The 14,382-nt window shown below is 39.2% G+C and overlaps 1 protein-coding gene across 3 annotated transcripts in view; it reads left to right on the top strand.

Annotated features, from left to right (window-relative positions):
* SLC25A21 (solute carrier family 25 member 21) overlaps nucleotides 1-14,382 on the top strand; it is a 514,834-nt gene that overhangs the window by 458,147 nt on the left and 42,305 nt on the right. For all 3 annotated transcript variants that reach the window (XM_007180729.3, XM_057544322.1, XM_007180728.3), the window contains one exon: nucleotides 848-955. In XM_007180729.3, the coding sequence (XP_007180791.1) occupies nucleotides 848-955 (108 nt within the window). The remainder of the gene's footprint in view (nucleotides 1-847; nucleotides 956-14,382) is intronic.

Here is a 14,382-nt window from a genome sequence, read left to right as displayed (position 1 = left end):
TGTGTGTGTGTGTGTGTTTTAATAGTTGTGGTTATTTTTCATACAAAGTTTCTGAAAATCCTTTAAGCATTCTACTCAGTGGAAAATTCTAGAAAGTTGTTCTTTCCTACTGCAGAAGTTCTTAACAGATAACAAATAAGAACCTGATACACAGCCACCTTTTGATAAATGTTCTAGATTTTATCTGAGCCCTTCAAGACAACCTATTTATCTCTGACCTCAACTTTTATTCCTCAGCTTCTAGGTCTAGAAGAATAGGGCAATTATCAGTTTAAAAAGACAGATAAAGGATTAATTTTAAACTGTTTTTTTTTGTTTCTTAATTTCCTAGAATAATGACTCTAAGAATATGGCTAGACATTTAAATATTTTTGGCTATACTGTTTGGTTACCTGAAATTTAGCTTTTTATAAGCATTTTATTTGTGGTTCTCCTCCTTGAATTTCTTATATGCTCAATAAATGTATTTAAGTACATGTTCAAAAATGAAGCTCTCCTTTTATGAGTCAAACTCTCTTTTAGTTGTTACATGTGCAGATGTTTTAGTATCCACCTTAAATAAGTAAAACAACCTTTCTTTTCATTAAAGGACAAAGTCATTGTTGATGGGGCTTTGACATTTTATTTTGAATTGTTAGGATGTGGTTTGTGGCTTCTGTAATTTCTTCTTCATGAATTGTCAGCATCTAATCAAGATCTAAAGCTGTTTAGTAATGGTATATGGTGCATTTATGTGAGTTTCTCCATTTTCATTATAACATTCAGCTGCATAGTGTAATGAATAGGATGTTTAACCCCATACACATGATGACTTGTTTTAAAATATTGATTGACTTAATTTTTCTAGACCTTTGCCATTGCTGGATTGGGATCTGGACTAACAGAAGCCATTGTGGTCAACCCTTTTGAGGTAGTAAAAGTTGGCTTGCAAGCCAATCGGAACAAATTTACAGAGGTAATCATTTAATGTTTTCCTGTTGTTGATGGAATGTAAAAATTATTTTTCAGAATATAATGTCAAATTATGAACCCAGCCCATAGCCACTTGTTAAAGCCATAGTAACTTATTGTTAAGGAAGTAGCATAAGAAAAAGTAAAATTTCTTCCACAAGGAAAGCGTTAACAAAAATGCACTAAAGTCTGATGGACACCGTAAAGCAACCATACTCCAATAAAAATTAATTTTAAAAAAGTCTAATGGACAAACACATGTTTAGACATTTTTATTTTAGAGTTGTAATATAATCTATAATGACTTGTTTGGAAATGTGTTCTGTACTTTTGGCAGAACTTCTATTTCACATTTTACTAGAATAGACTATAGCAAAAACCACTAGGGTGATAATATGACTGTGCTTTTAAAAAAAAAATTATGAAGTCATTTGTAAAATTACCTCACGCTTTTCCCGACTCCACACACTACCCTCCCCCAAAGATTCTGATAATCTGTCAAGCTTGTCTTTTGGTTAAATCTGAATGAGCATATTACTAAACCTGTGTAGACGTCACCACTTGGACAATGATGGGTCTTGACATTTAGTCACTGGTACATGATGTTCCATGAAGACAGCTTGCCTTGGTCTGTGCTGCCTTCACTTCCTTGAAGTTGCCGAATAATTCCCTTTAAACCACCAAGTCCAACTGTTCTTGTTTTATTCTTTTGGGTACCAAGCCCAAGGTAGGGAAAAGATAAGGGGATTGGCAGTCCAGGTCCTTTCTTAGCATTTGAATTTACTTCCACAACTGGGTAGCACATGGTATAAATTGGTTTGGAGTATCTGCTAACCTGAATTTCTCCATAGAAGAGTTCCCCTGCCTACTACTTAAGCATCTGCTAATGGGTGGAGAACCCCCTCACTCCCACCCCACTTCCTGCCTGCTGCTACTGCCTGAGAGCTCACTGGCAGCTTCTTGAGCAGGGGTGTGGGAAAGGAGAGGGGGCCCCTACTCACCTGTAACTGCCAAGAGCTGCGGAGGACAGGGTTGGGCTGCTACAGCAGATGGTATCTACTCAGAGGATGTCAATCTTAATTAAGGTAGATTTTTTTGTTTTAAGTTTCAAAAGATTGTCTTAATTGCAGAGATATATAGCACTTCAGGAAAGGTTGAAAATTCCTGTATTGCCCTAGCCTCTGTTCCTGTTTTGCTTTTTCTCTATTCTTCCTTGAATGATGGGAAAAGATGGCAAGGACCAGGAAGAAATAAAAAGAAACACTTTTCAAATGTCCTATCAATATGGAGCATTAAAGACAGCCCCCATGGAATCTGCTCAAGGAAAATTTGGCTGGGAGAATTACCAGCTAGAAGAAAACTTGGGGCTCCCCATTCAGTGTCCCATTTTTACCCATTGGGAAGCTTGTCTCGGGGCAGCAAGGAGTAAGCAAAAGAATACACAGGCCTTCAAACTGCAGTCCTTTATCAAGACAGCATGTAAGCAGAGGAACACACATGGGACAGAGCACCAAGAAGCACTCACAGGAATGAAAATAACGAAGTATCACAGCACCCCTGCTCATGCCTAATGTTCTTTTTCTCTCCTCTGCCCTCAGGGAGGTTCTACACTGAGGCCATGTAAGAGCTGCTAATGTTTTGCACATGCTGAGGCCTTGCTAGAACATGGTAAACACCCTTCTAGCCCAACACAAGAATGCTACATGTGCACGTGCTCCTAGTTCATTGACACGAGTGTGGTCTGTGTAAATTGTTTATGTATATACGGCCATTTTTTTAAGTGGGGGAGGATGGGGAACTTGTTTGAGGTCGTTTCTTTTGCAGAGTCCACTGAACTGGATTCATTGTCAGATATTTACTTAGACAAAATAAAATCTATTAGGTACCCTATAAAATATTTGTCATATTACTTGAACTAGTCAGAACTTGATAAAACAGGGATCACATAGGTCACACATGTCAGCATTTTGTTTCCAGCAACTATCAGGATTCAGTAGCTGATCAGAGGTGACACTTTATTGGTCAAAGGTGCCGATATTGATCAAATTGAAAAGTAGTTAGTGCATAGTCAGTCACCCAACATAAGGTCATGGGACTATGCCTATTACAAAAAAATCTGAGTGAAAGGAATGACGTGATAAGAATAGCAAATTTCAAACTGACAAAGGATTAATCTCCAAAATATACAAGCAGCTCATGCAGCTCAATAACAAAAAAACAAACAACCCAATCCAAAAATGGGCAGAAGACCTAAATACACATTTCTCCAAAGAAGACATACAGATTGCCAACAAACACATGAAAGGATGCTCAGCATCACTAATCATTAGAGAAATGCAAATCAAAACTACAATGAGGTATCACCTCACACCGGTCAGAATGGCCATCATCAAAAAATCTACAAACAATAAATGCTGGAGAGGGTGTGGAGAAAAGGGAACCCTCTTGCGCTGTTGGTGGGAATGTAAATTGATACAGCCACTATGGAGAACAGTATGGAGGTTCCTCAAAAAACTAAAATTAGAACTACCATATGACCCAGCAATCCCACTACTGGGCATATACCCTGAAAATACCCTGAAAAATAATTCAAAAAGAGTCATGTGCCACAATGTTCATTGCAGCTCTATTTACAGTAGCCAGGACATGGAAGCAACCTAAGTGTCCATCAGCAGATGAATGGATAAAGAAGATGTGGCACATATATACAATGGAATATTACTCAGCCATAAAAAGAAATGAAATTGAGTTATTTGTAGTGAGGTGGATGGACCTAGAGACTGTCATACAGAGTGAAGTAAGTCAGAAAGAGAAAAACAAATACCGTATGCTAACACATATATATGGAATCTAAAAAAAAAAAAAAAAGGTTCTGAAGAACCTAGGGGCAGGACAGGAATAAAGACGCAGACATAGAGAATGGACTTGAGGACACAGGGAGGGGTAAGGGTAAGCTGGGACAAAGTGAGAGAGTGGCATGGACATATATACACTACCAAACGTAAAATAGCTAGCTAGTAGGAAGCAGCTGCGTAGCACAGGGAGATCAGGTTTGTGACCACCTAGAGGGGTGGGATGGGGAGGGTGGGAGGGAGATGCAAGAGGGAGGCAATATGGGGATATATGTATATGTATAGCTGATTCACTTTGTTATAAAGCAGAAACTAACACACCATTGTAAAGCAATTATACTCCAATAAAGATGTTTAAAAAAAAAAAAGAATAGCAAATTTCAGATCTAGACATTTAAAAATACCTACCAGTCATTTTGGGCAAGAGCAGCTGTTTCCTCTGTCTTTTGTCAAGGACTCATTAACTCCAAAGCCTTCGTCTATTGACTAGCACGTCCTTTTATCCAACAAGGGATACCCTTTTGTTAATCTGTACCTGTGTTGAATTAATCTAAAAAAATGTTAGGTGTGCTCACTTCAGCATCTGTGTGGCGAAGAATAATTATTACTTTCTTCACTCTGAGGCTTTGTAGGTTGTCAAGAACTATGGGGGGGTGGCGGGGAGAGGAAGAGGAAGAGAAAGGGAGGAAGAAAGGAATTAATTTTTTTTTGTTTTAGGAATTAATTTAATGCCTAAAGCATTTAAAGATTATGCTTCCTTTTTTAAGAAAAAAGTTTTAATTCCGGTATAAAGTTTTAATTATGTATAGATAATGCATATTTATGTTAGGAGACACCAAAAAAACTATATATTTCTGTATGTACATATAAGTGTACAGATGTACTAAAAATGGTCTAGACTCTCAAGCAGTGCTGTCCAAAAACAGAAATATAACATGTGCCACCTATATGTAAAAAGGTAAAAAGAAACAGATGAAATTAAATTATATATTATTTAACCCAGTATATCCAAAATATTATCATTTCAAAATGTAATCAATATACAAATTATATGAGATATTTTACACTCTTTTTTCATACTGGATATTCAAATCTAGTGTGTATTTTACGCTTACAAGCACGTTCCAGTTTAAACTAGGACATTTCAAGCGCTCAGTAGCCTCATGTGGATGGTGATGTCCTTAGAAGACAGTGCAGGTCTGGAGGAATTCATACAAACTTCTCACTGTGGCTGCCTCTGGAAAGGAGACAGGAAGGAGGAGAGGAAGATAAGAGTTTAAGGGAAGAGCTTGGTGCATTTGAATGTTTAACATGAGAATGTATCCAGTATTATCTGTGAACATTTACATTAGAAGGTAACACTTGCTCACTGTAGAAAATTTAGAAAATACAGAACCGTATAAAGAAAAGTAAGTAATCCAAAAGAAATGTTCTAATGGCTCTGCCGGGTCAAACCCACTTCAGGGAGAATCTTTTCAGCTAATTCAGGTGGGAATGACTTGCTGACCCATCTTAGGACTCAACCTTGCGTAATTCCGGTTCTAGTACTTCATTTATAGTAGCAGGAACCCCCGTTTTTTCCTGCTCTATAATTTCTTAAAGAGTTTAAACCTTATGTGCAAATTATCGAAGAACATATATAAACAAAGCTGTCTAGAACAGACAGGCAATTGGTTTGGGGAGCAAAAACCCATAAGGGTTTGCGGAGAGATGTACCCATCAAGCTCTTTACCATTTCCTAACAGTATGGCCTTGAACAAGTTACTTGCAGTTCCCTCTGTGGTAAAATGATGGTGATCAGTCCAACTACGTTACAACAAGGTATTTCTATAAGGAGATAGAAACACAAGCCCCGCAGGGCCATCTAAGTTACTGACTTTGTGACAGCCCCCTGCTTCCTAGTCTGACCATAGCCCAGTTTCCTCTTTTGTTAGGGAAAAATAATAGTAATGGCCACATCAAATGGTGTAATAGGGTTAGTTGAGACATGCATATAAAGCTGTCAATACAGTCTGTCATGTAGTGGTGGTTTAGTAAGTGTTAGTAGTTATTATTACGACCTGCTTTTTATGAGAATTTAAATGTGATAGTATACCCAAACGTCTTAACACAGAGCCTGGTACATGATAGGCACTCAACCAATGGTAACTATTTCTAGATGCAAATTGATTTTATACATCCTTAAGGTTAACTAGAGACAGATCTATCTTGAGATATTGCTGCAATGAACAGTCACACCCGACTCCCAGTTGTGGGCTCAAAAACAGCTTACTGAACAATGGTTCGCCTTAGGTCATTCCCAACTGCCAATGCAATCCATTCAGCCTGAATTCTTTATCAGGGCTTAAGGGCTGGCAGCCTAGTTACGGTGCCTATTGACAAGATCTTTAAACTTAGATGCAGGTCTGTTATCATAAACAATAGTAGTTGGGCACCTGTTTGCTATAAATAACTTGCATATAGCAGCAGAAGTTCAAGAGGAAACTAAAAACATTTGAAGCCACTTTGGAAAGAGTTCTACCACAATCAAGATATTCTTCCTCCAGAATAGTCATATAAATTGAACGTGGATTCTTGATCAAGCCTTCGCGGCCACTTCACCTGGAGGCTGTGAACGAAGCTCATCTTCAGCCTTTTCAGTCAATTACAGCTGCCAGCTGTGGTGAAACACTAACTAGATGGGCTGCATGCAGAATGGCCAGATGGCTTGACAACACCTTTACGAAAAACAGAGCAGTTTCCCCGGAGGCTTATTTTGCAGGGAGATAACTCTTGCTGCTCCGCCAATAGTAGGAGTTTCTCAGGCCACAGGTCTGTGGCTCAGCCTTTCTACCTTCCTGCCTTAGATTTGAACCACCATGGATTCGTACACAGTAATTGTGGGTTTTCCTATTTCGTCAGCCTGAGGAGGTGAGTCTGCTGGTCCTTTAAACATGAAAATTTCCCAAGAAGTTATCTGTAGTGGAAGACAGCCTAGGGTAACAGCAGTCAATATGACTCTTAATATCACACTTAAAGTCTTGGAGGCGATGGTAGAGTGATAAAGATGGAACAAAAGGACTGCCATGGTCCCAGGTGCACAGAGCATGGTCTAGAAGGAGGTTGTGGAATGGAGGTAGATGTCCATTTGGCCCTGTGGGGAGGGAATGGCTGGCAACGGGCCAGAATGGGGCCCTCTGAAGCATGGGGTCCAGGAAAGGCACCCCTCTAGCTGGGGGTCCAAGGGCAGTACTGGCTGAGAGCAGAGGCTCTGTGTGCTATATTCTTGGGGCCCTCTGAAATTCCTGACAGGATTTCCCAGGAATGGCAGGTACGCGGCTGGCTGCAGCCGCCTGTGTTCTCCCCTCTGTGGTCTAGGACTGATTTTCTAGCCAGAGGTATGTTATCTATAAAATATGCCTTCCTTCCCAGTTAGCCCTAAACTATGCTAGAAATGTAAAGGAACTTGTGGTTAATTTGGTTATTGATACTTCCCTTATATCCTTCCAGCTTCTGTATAAAGTATTTCAATAGGTGTACTTGTCTTGCCTCCACTTTGAAAATTACCACCATATCAGTCAAAGACTATAATCCCTGCCACACTTCCTTCAATTCCAATACCAGAATCTTGGCCAGCATCTTAAAATTCACAGTGAATAAAGAAAACCGGTCTCTAATTTAAATACGCTTGACCTTCTGTGGGGAGCAAAGTAATCACAGCTTTGTCATGCTCTGGTTTGGTTCAGTGGGTATAAAAACATGTTCAGATAAAATCAGGATAGATCCAAATTTCCCCCCATCCTTCAAACTAAACCCAAGCAAAGTGTTGCTCTGGTTTGTAGTCTTTTTGGCTTAGGACTAGGCTTGCCCAGGGATTTCACCATTGGAGATGGTGTGTATACCCAGTCCTGCCAAAAGTGTGACTTTGTAGCTTGTTGTCCTTGTAAGACCCTGCTCCCTTCTAACTAGGTGCATCGTTTTTTTCTGTACACTTATAAGAATAAGTCCCCTATCAATTATGCTAAACCAAGTGATGTTTTGCTGGCATGCTCTCTGCTAGCCTGGAAAAGTGAATTTCTCCCCAGGAGCAAAATCTTGTATGAATTGTTTCCCAGTTTTTCTCTCCACTTTGAAATCTACTTCAGAGTTATTATTTGGCTAACGGGTTATGTTTTCCTTCCCTTGAGGTCTATAGGATTTGCCTCTGATGTGTGGATGGGGCACAGGTTATCCTTCTACTCTGTCATTTTTATCTATGTTACGTATGAACATAATCATTCTCACCCCCAAATATGAAACTAAACCTTTAGGAAATTGCAAAAGCCTGTTTCACCTCTATTTAGTCTTTAAAGATGTTCAGCCCAAGAAGGGAATAGTCTTCCACCTATGCTCTATGATTAAAACTTAAGGATCAATGAACTGATAGCAAATGTATCATCGATGGTAGAATCTTTAAAGATAGGGATTTTTTAAAAATTAGTTCAGGGTTTGATTCTTGTTTTGGATAACACCACTAAATATAGCTCTACACACTCTATCCTGGGAGCTTAATAATCTAATAGAGACCAGGTAGATCATGTACAGTATCACAAAGCTTAGTGATTATTTTCTCCATAGGCAATTAACAAATGCTTAAACTTAGTCATATTATGTAGAGACAGCACAAAGTGAATAGGACTGTACTTTGTGATCCTCTCTTTCCAGAAAGAGAGAAGTTGAATTATACAGAGAGTGAATGTGTGGCTCTGTTTTCAGAACGTGTGAGAAGCTAGCTTCAAGGGCATGTCAACATTCATGATGACGTACTGAGTTAAGTTCAAATTTTTCCTGCATTACCATGTGAAATCCTGCCTGGAAGCTGTTCAGTACATAAATTATTTCTTTCCAGTCTATGATTCTCGTAGGCAGAAAAGTGAATTATGTATATGAATCCATTCCTATAGTTAACTTTCAACAGTACCTAAGGCAGCAGCCAAGTTGCCTCTCTATTATCATTTACAGAAAATAGACTTCAGTCTTCCACTCAGCTGTGCCAGAAACCCTAGATTTTTGCTTTCAGAATTGAGACTTTGAAGTAATGATAATAGCTACCATTTACAGAACATCCACTATAGGCCAGATACTGTGCAAGATGCCTTACATGTTTTTTCCTTTATTTGATTTTTTAAAGTTATATAGTTTTTGTAAATTACAAAAGTAATTGTTTTCACAAATCAGGTAATACAAGGCTATGTAAACAAAAAATAATTGGTGATTGCTGCCACTACCGCCCTGCAATCGCATCGCTCTGGTAACTAACTGCTCTGTCTCCTTCCACCTCTTACAGTGCTCACACGCATCTGATACCTAATCCTCCCATTATCCCTATAAGGTCAGTGGCTCTATCTCTATGTTATGGATAGGGGAAATAAAACCTAACGCAGTTATTAGCTCTAAGGAACTGAGCATTAACATAGAGGTCTCTTTCTAGAAACCACACTGTTTTCACTGGGATAAAGAAAAGTGGGTAATGAAGACGTTTAAGGGAAAATCGTTAAGTGTTTCTGGAACCATGAAGAAGCAAAGGCTCCTTCCATGTTGCCAGTCCCCCCTGAGTAGTCACCCCTGTGTCCACAGCGGAGTCACCTTCCCTCCTGCTCTGCCAGCAGTGCGGGGGCAAAGCACAGGGTCAGCGTCTCGTCCCGTCACCCCGAGGCCCCGTGTTCCTCCAGGCGGTTATTGGACAGCAACTTGGTGTTGACATAGCTTTGTGGCTCAGCATCTGGAAGAGTTTGTTTAAAGCAAATTATCTTCCACTCACAGATTGTTTAAAAATAGGCCTGCTCATCAAATGTAAATTCTAGAAAGAATATAATTATATTTTGGATGTCTTTTTGTCCCTAATCATGCCCTAGTAAAATAAACTGCAACAACAAATTAGTGAAATACCTAAGCTAAAAGAGATGTGTAACTGTGGAATTTTGAGCCCGATTCCTCTTCTTTCACTTACATTTTGTTCTCAAATAAAAGGAAGAGTTTTCTTCTTTTTTCAGATTTATGAAAATGCTTCAAGACTTCGAGGAATGAAGAGCTTAAGTGATCTATCTCCTAATGAGCAAGGGTATTTTCCTACCTAAGTGTAGCAACTGGATATCCTCTTAACAAAGCAGTATTTTTCTTAAGGCCCAGATATGGACACTCACTTCACTGTATAAAGGTCTCATTGGTTTGCTTTCCAGTCATGTGATGAAATCCAGTGCAACACCTTATTCCATTGGCTCTAAAACGCACCCGAGTTCCCCTTGCCATGGGAAGCAAGTAAAGGGATGCATGTGGAGCGTGTTGTCTTTGGACACGGTGTGCCTAGAGCTTTTCTCTCGCTTTAGAGAGGGAGGAAATCCACTGACACACACCCCACGCTTGTGCCTACTGGCCATGCTCTGATAGCTATTTACCCAAGCAAGGAACAATGCCTAAAACCTCTGTCCATGATCTCACAAGGTAATCAGAGCCAGCTATGGTCAGTGGTTGGATGGAAGAACTCCAGAAAAAATAGCTGAGGCTGCCATAAGTCATCTCGGTGATTTGTTTGTAATTCTGGGCTCTCAGAGAGTAAGGAATCAGTGTCCCGGAGTGGTGCCTGGGAGCATTGTGTAGGCAGTGGATCTTTGCTTTTATTTAAGCCCCTTAAGGATTTTAATTTTTAAAAGAATTTTTTATTGAAGTGTGTTGATTTATAATATTATATTTTAGGTAGGCAGCATAGAGATTTAGTATTTTGACAGTTTATATTCCATTAAAAGTTATTACAAGATAATGGCTATAATTCCCTGTACTGTACAATATATCCTTGCTGCTCATGTATTTTTTTTTTTTTTTTTTTAAATTTTTTTTTTTTAATGATATTCTTGTCTGCTTACGTTCTTTTTATTTATGTATGTATGGCTGTGTTGGGTCTTCTTTTCTGTGCAAGGGCTTTCTCTAGTTGTGGCAAGCGGGGGCCACTCCTGATCGCGGAGCGCGGGCCTCTCACTATCGCGGCCTCCCGCTGCCGAGCACAGGCTCCAGATGCGCAGGCTCAGCAGCCGTGGCTCACGGGCCGAGTCGCTCCGCGGCATGTGGGATCCTCCCAGACCAGGGCTCGAACCCGCGTCCCCTGCATCGGCAGGCAGACTCTCAACCACTGCGCCACCAGGGAAGCCCACTGCTCATGTATTTTATACACAGTAGTTTGTATCTCTTAATCCCATACCCCTAACGCACCCCACCCTCTTCCCTCTCCCTACTGGCACCCACTTGTTTGTTTCCTATATCTGTGAATCTGTTTCTGTTTTGTTATACACATGCATTTGTATTATCTTTTAAATTCCACATACAAGTCATATCATACAGTATTTGTCTTTCTCTGACTTATTTCACTAAGCATGATAATTTCTAGGTCCATCCACATTGCTGCAAATGGCAAAATGTCATTCTTTTTTATGGCTGAGTAATATTCCATTGTGTATATATAGCACATCATTTTTTTTTTAATTGAGGTATAGTTGATATACAATATAAATTTCAGGTATATAACATAGTGATTCACAATTTTTAAAGGTTATACTCCATTTATAATTATTATAAAATGGTGACTATATTCCCTGTGTTGTACAATATATCCTTGTAGCTTATTTACTTTATACAAAATAGCTTGTACTTCTTAATCCCCTACTTCTATCTTGCCCCTCCCCCCTTCCCTCTCCCCACTGGTAACCACTTGATTGTTCTCTGTACAAGTCTGTTTCTTTTTTGCTATGTTCACTATTTTGCTTTATTTTTTAGATTTCACATATAAGTGATATCAGTTTTCATTCTTTTTTATGGATGAATATTATTCCATTGTGTATAAACACCACATCTTCTTTATGCATTCATCTGTTGATGGACACTTAGGTTGCTTCTGTATCTTGGCAATTCTAAGTAATGCTGCTATGTACATGGGGTGCATGTATCTGTTCGAATTAGTGTTTTTGTTTTTCTCAGATATATACCCAGCTGTGGAATTGCTAGGTCACATGGTAGTTCAATTTTTAGTTTTTTGAGAAACATCCATATTGTTTTCCATAGTGGCTGCACCAATTTATATTCCCACCAACAGTTTATGAGTGTTCCTTTTTCTCCACATCCTCTCCAACATTTGTTATTTGTGGTGTCTTTTGATGTTAGCCATTCTGACAGGCGTGAGGTGATTTCTCATTGTATACCACATCTTCTTTATCCATTAGTCTGTTGATGGACACGGATTGCTTCCATATCTTGGCTATTATAAATAGTGCTGCTATGAACATTAGAGTGCATGTATCTTTTAAATTTTTTTTGGATATATGCCCAGGAGTGGAATTGCTGGGTCATATGGTAGTTCTATTTTTAGTTTTTTGAGAAACATCCATACTGTTTTCCATAGTGGCTTCATCAATTACAGAAATTCGATTTCATGTTTCATAATCATTATAGAATATTCTCATGGGTAGATATAAAATTTTTCAGTATATCTCTCCAAATAAAAAGCAAAGCAAAAATATTTTTATGTTTCTCGAATATGAACAAAGTACCGTACTAGATAGTTAACACAGGGCATGGCACCTAGTAGGGCTCAATAGGTGTTTGTTGAATAAATGAATGCATAAAAGAACATGGAGTTCCCAGAATTAACAATTGGCAATAGCTGACATCAGAGTTAAAGTAGACTTTGAGTTCCTTCCAATGGAAATACTTCCGGCAGGTACCAGTGAACTGAAGATTTTTCTAAATCAATGTGGAGAGCAGTGTGATATCGCAATATTAGCTACGTTCCGACCCACTTATTCTTCCATGCTTGCAGCTCTGGTGCAATCAATGAAAGGTATATCTAGGAAAGTTAGAATGCAATTTGGCCCACAGCTGGTAACTAAATATGAAAATTGGAGTGGATCTAAATATTGAAAGGAAACTGAATTTGTGGGTGACCTGCTGGGTTGGATAGTATTGGAATCATTTGGCTGATGATGCTAATCAGTCACCATTTCATTTTGAAATGGAAGCCCAGTAATCAAATAAGTTTAGTAAAACTTGTGTTTACAGAGATCTAGTCAAAATGATTCTATATTTTCCTAGTGGAAGTCATGTTTTGCCTTTCTAATTACATATTTGCTTACATGTGTGTGATACAACGTCTCTGAATGAAGCAAAAAGGTCACTTCTAATTCTTACGGGAATTAGAGTTTAGGTTTTTCTTTGTCTCAAGGCCCCAAGTTGCCAGAAAAATACATTTGTATTTATCTGTTACCTGTATCAGTTGAATTATCAAACTCTGAAAATCTTACAGCATGTGTATAACAAGAATGAGTCAACAAGCATGAGAGCACCACTGGATGAGATGTAGAATCGCTTAAGCGATTTTCCAGTACTTTTCCCTTAGGAATATTACTTAATCCTTGGTTTCCTCACCTGTAAAATGAGGATAATGCACCTGCTGTCCACATTACAGGTGGTTGAGAGAGGCAATCAGATATGATAGGATGGCAGAACCATGCAGAGTATAAAAGTATGAACTTGGAGTCTTGAGGGGCCTCAGTTTGAGCTCTGGACCTTCCACTAACTCTGTGATATTGAGCAAGTAACTTAACTTTAGTTTCCTTATCTGTCAAATGGGGATAAAGATAATACTCATCCCACACACTTGTTCAGAGGATTAAGTAAGATGATATATGTAAAGTACCAAGTATCTATGATAATGATTAACATCGATGAGCACTTCCTGTGTTCCAGGTACCTGGTAACATGCATGTATATGCTCTCTAGGGTATAAATAAACTGTGTCAGGTGGAGGCCTGGTTAGCATGCTTTTCCTTTCCCAACCTTTGCTCCCACATGGTGGCCTTGCTTCTATAGTCCATAGACCTGTCAAGTGAAGAGTTCTTACCGAGGATGTTTACCAAGCGGTAGCGAAGAGACCATTTTACAGGATCTCCTGCTCCCGAGAGGAAAGCCCTGGGGTGATGACCTAGGAGATCTCTAGCCCAGGAGTTGGATATGGTTGGCTCCCAGAAAAAGCAGACCTATGATCTTGCACTCTGGATGCATTTCTGTAGGAAGGATCATGTCACAAGGGTCCAGGGCTCTGGGAAAAGGAAACCACAGCCAAAAGGAATGAGCAGGAAGAGGCTAGTTATGCATGTCCTTCCTCCCCCTCAGATCAGCCTCCACCTTTTGATTGTCATTGCCTTCAACTACCAAAGAAATTACCTGTTATTTTACTATTATAACTAGTTTTATTATCGTCATAATTGCCATTATTACTAACAGCTAATGTATAGTAAATGCTTACATAGGGCAAAGTTCATTGACTTATTTATCATCACAACAACAATCCTATGAGGAAGATTCTATTATTATCCTTATTTTACAGATGAGTAAAGTGAGGATAAATCAGAGGATAAAATACCCGCTTAAGCTAGCAAGTGATATTGCTGGGATTCAAAGCTTGGGACTGTCTGGCTCTGACCCCCTATTTCTAACTACTGTACTACCCCCTGATTTGCTTAATTATTCACAGCTGAGTTCAAACTCAACAAGGCACTTGAGTCAAAATCCATGTGTT

The sequence above is a fragment of the Balaenoptera acutorostrata genome, chromosome 3 (genome assembly GCF_949987535.1).
Source record: "Balaenoptera acutorostrata chromosome 3, mBalAcu1.1, whole genome shotgun sequence".
In the NCBI taxonomy this organism is placed as follows: domain Eukaryota; kingdom Metazoa; phylum Chordata; class Mammalia; order Artiodactyla; family Balaenopteridae; genus Balaenoptera; species Balaenoptera acutorostrata.
Note: the sequence above shows the minus strand (reverse complement) of the source record. Positions and strands in the feature narration are given on the sequence as shown.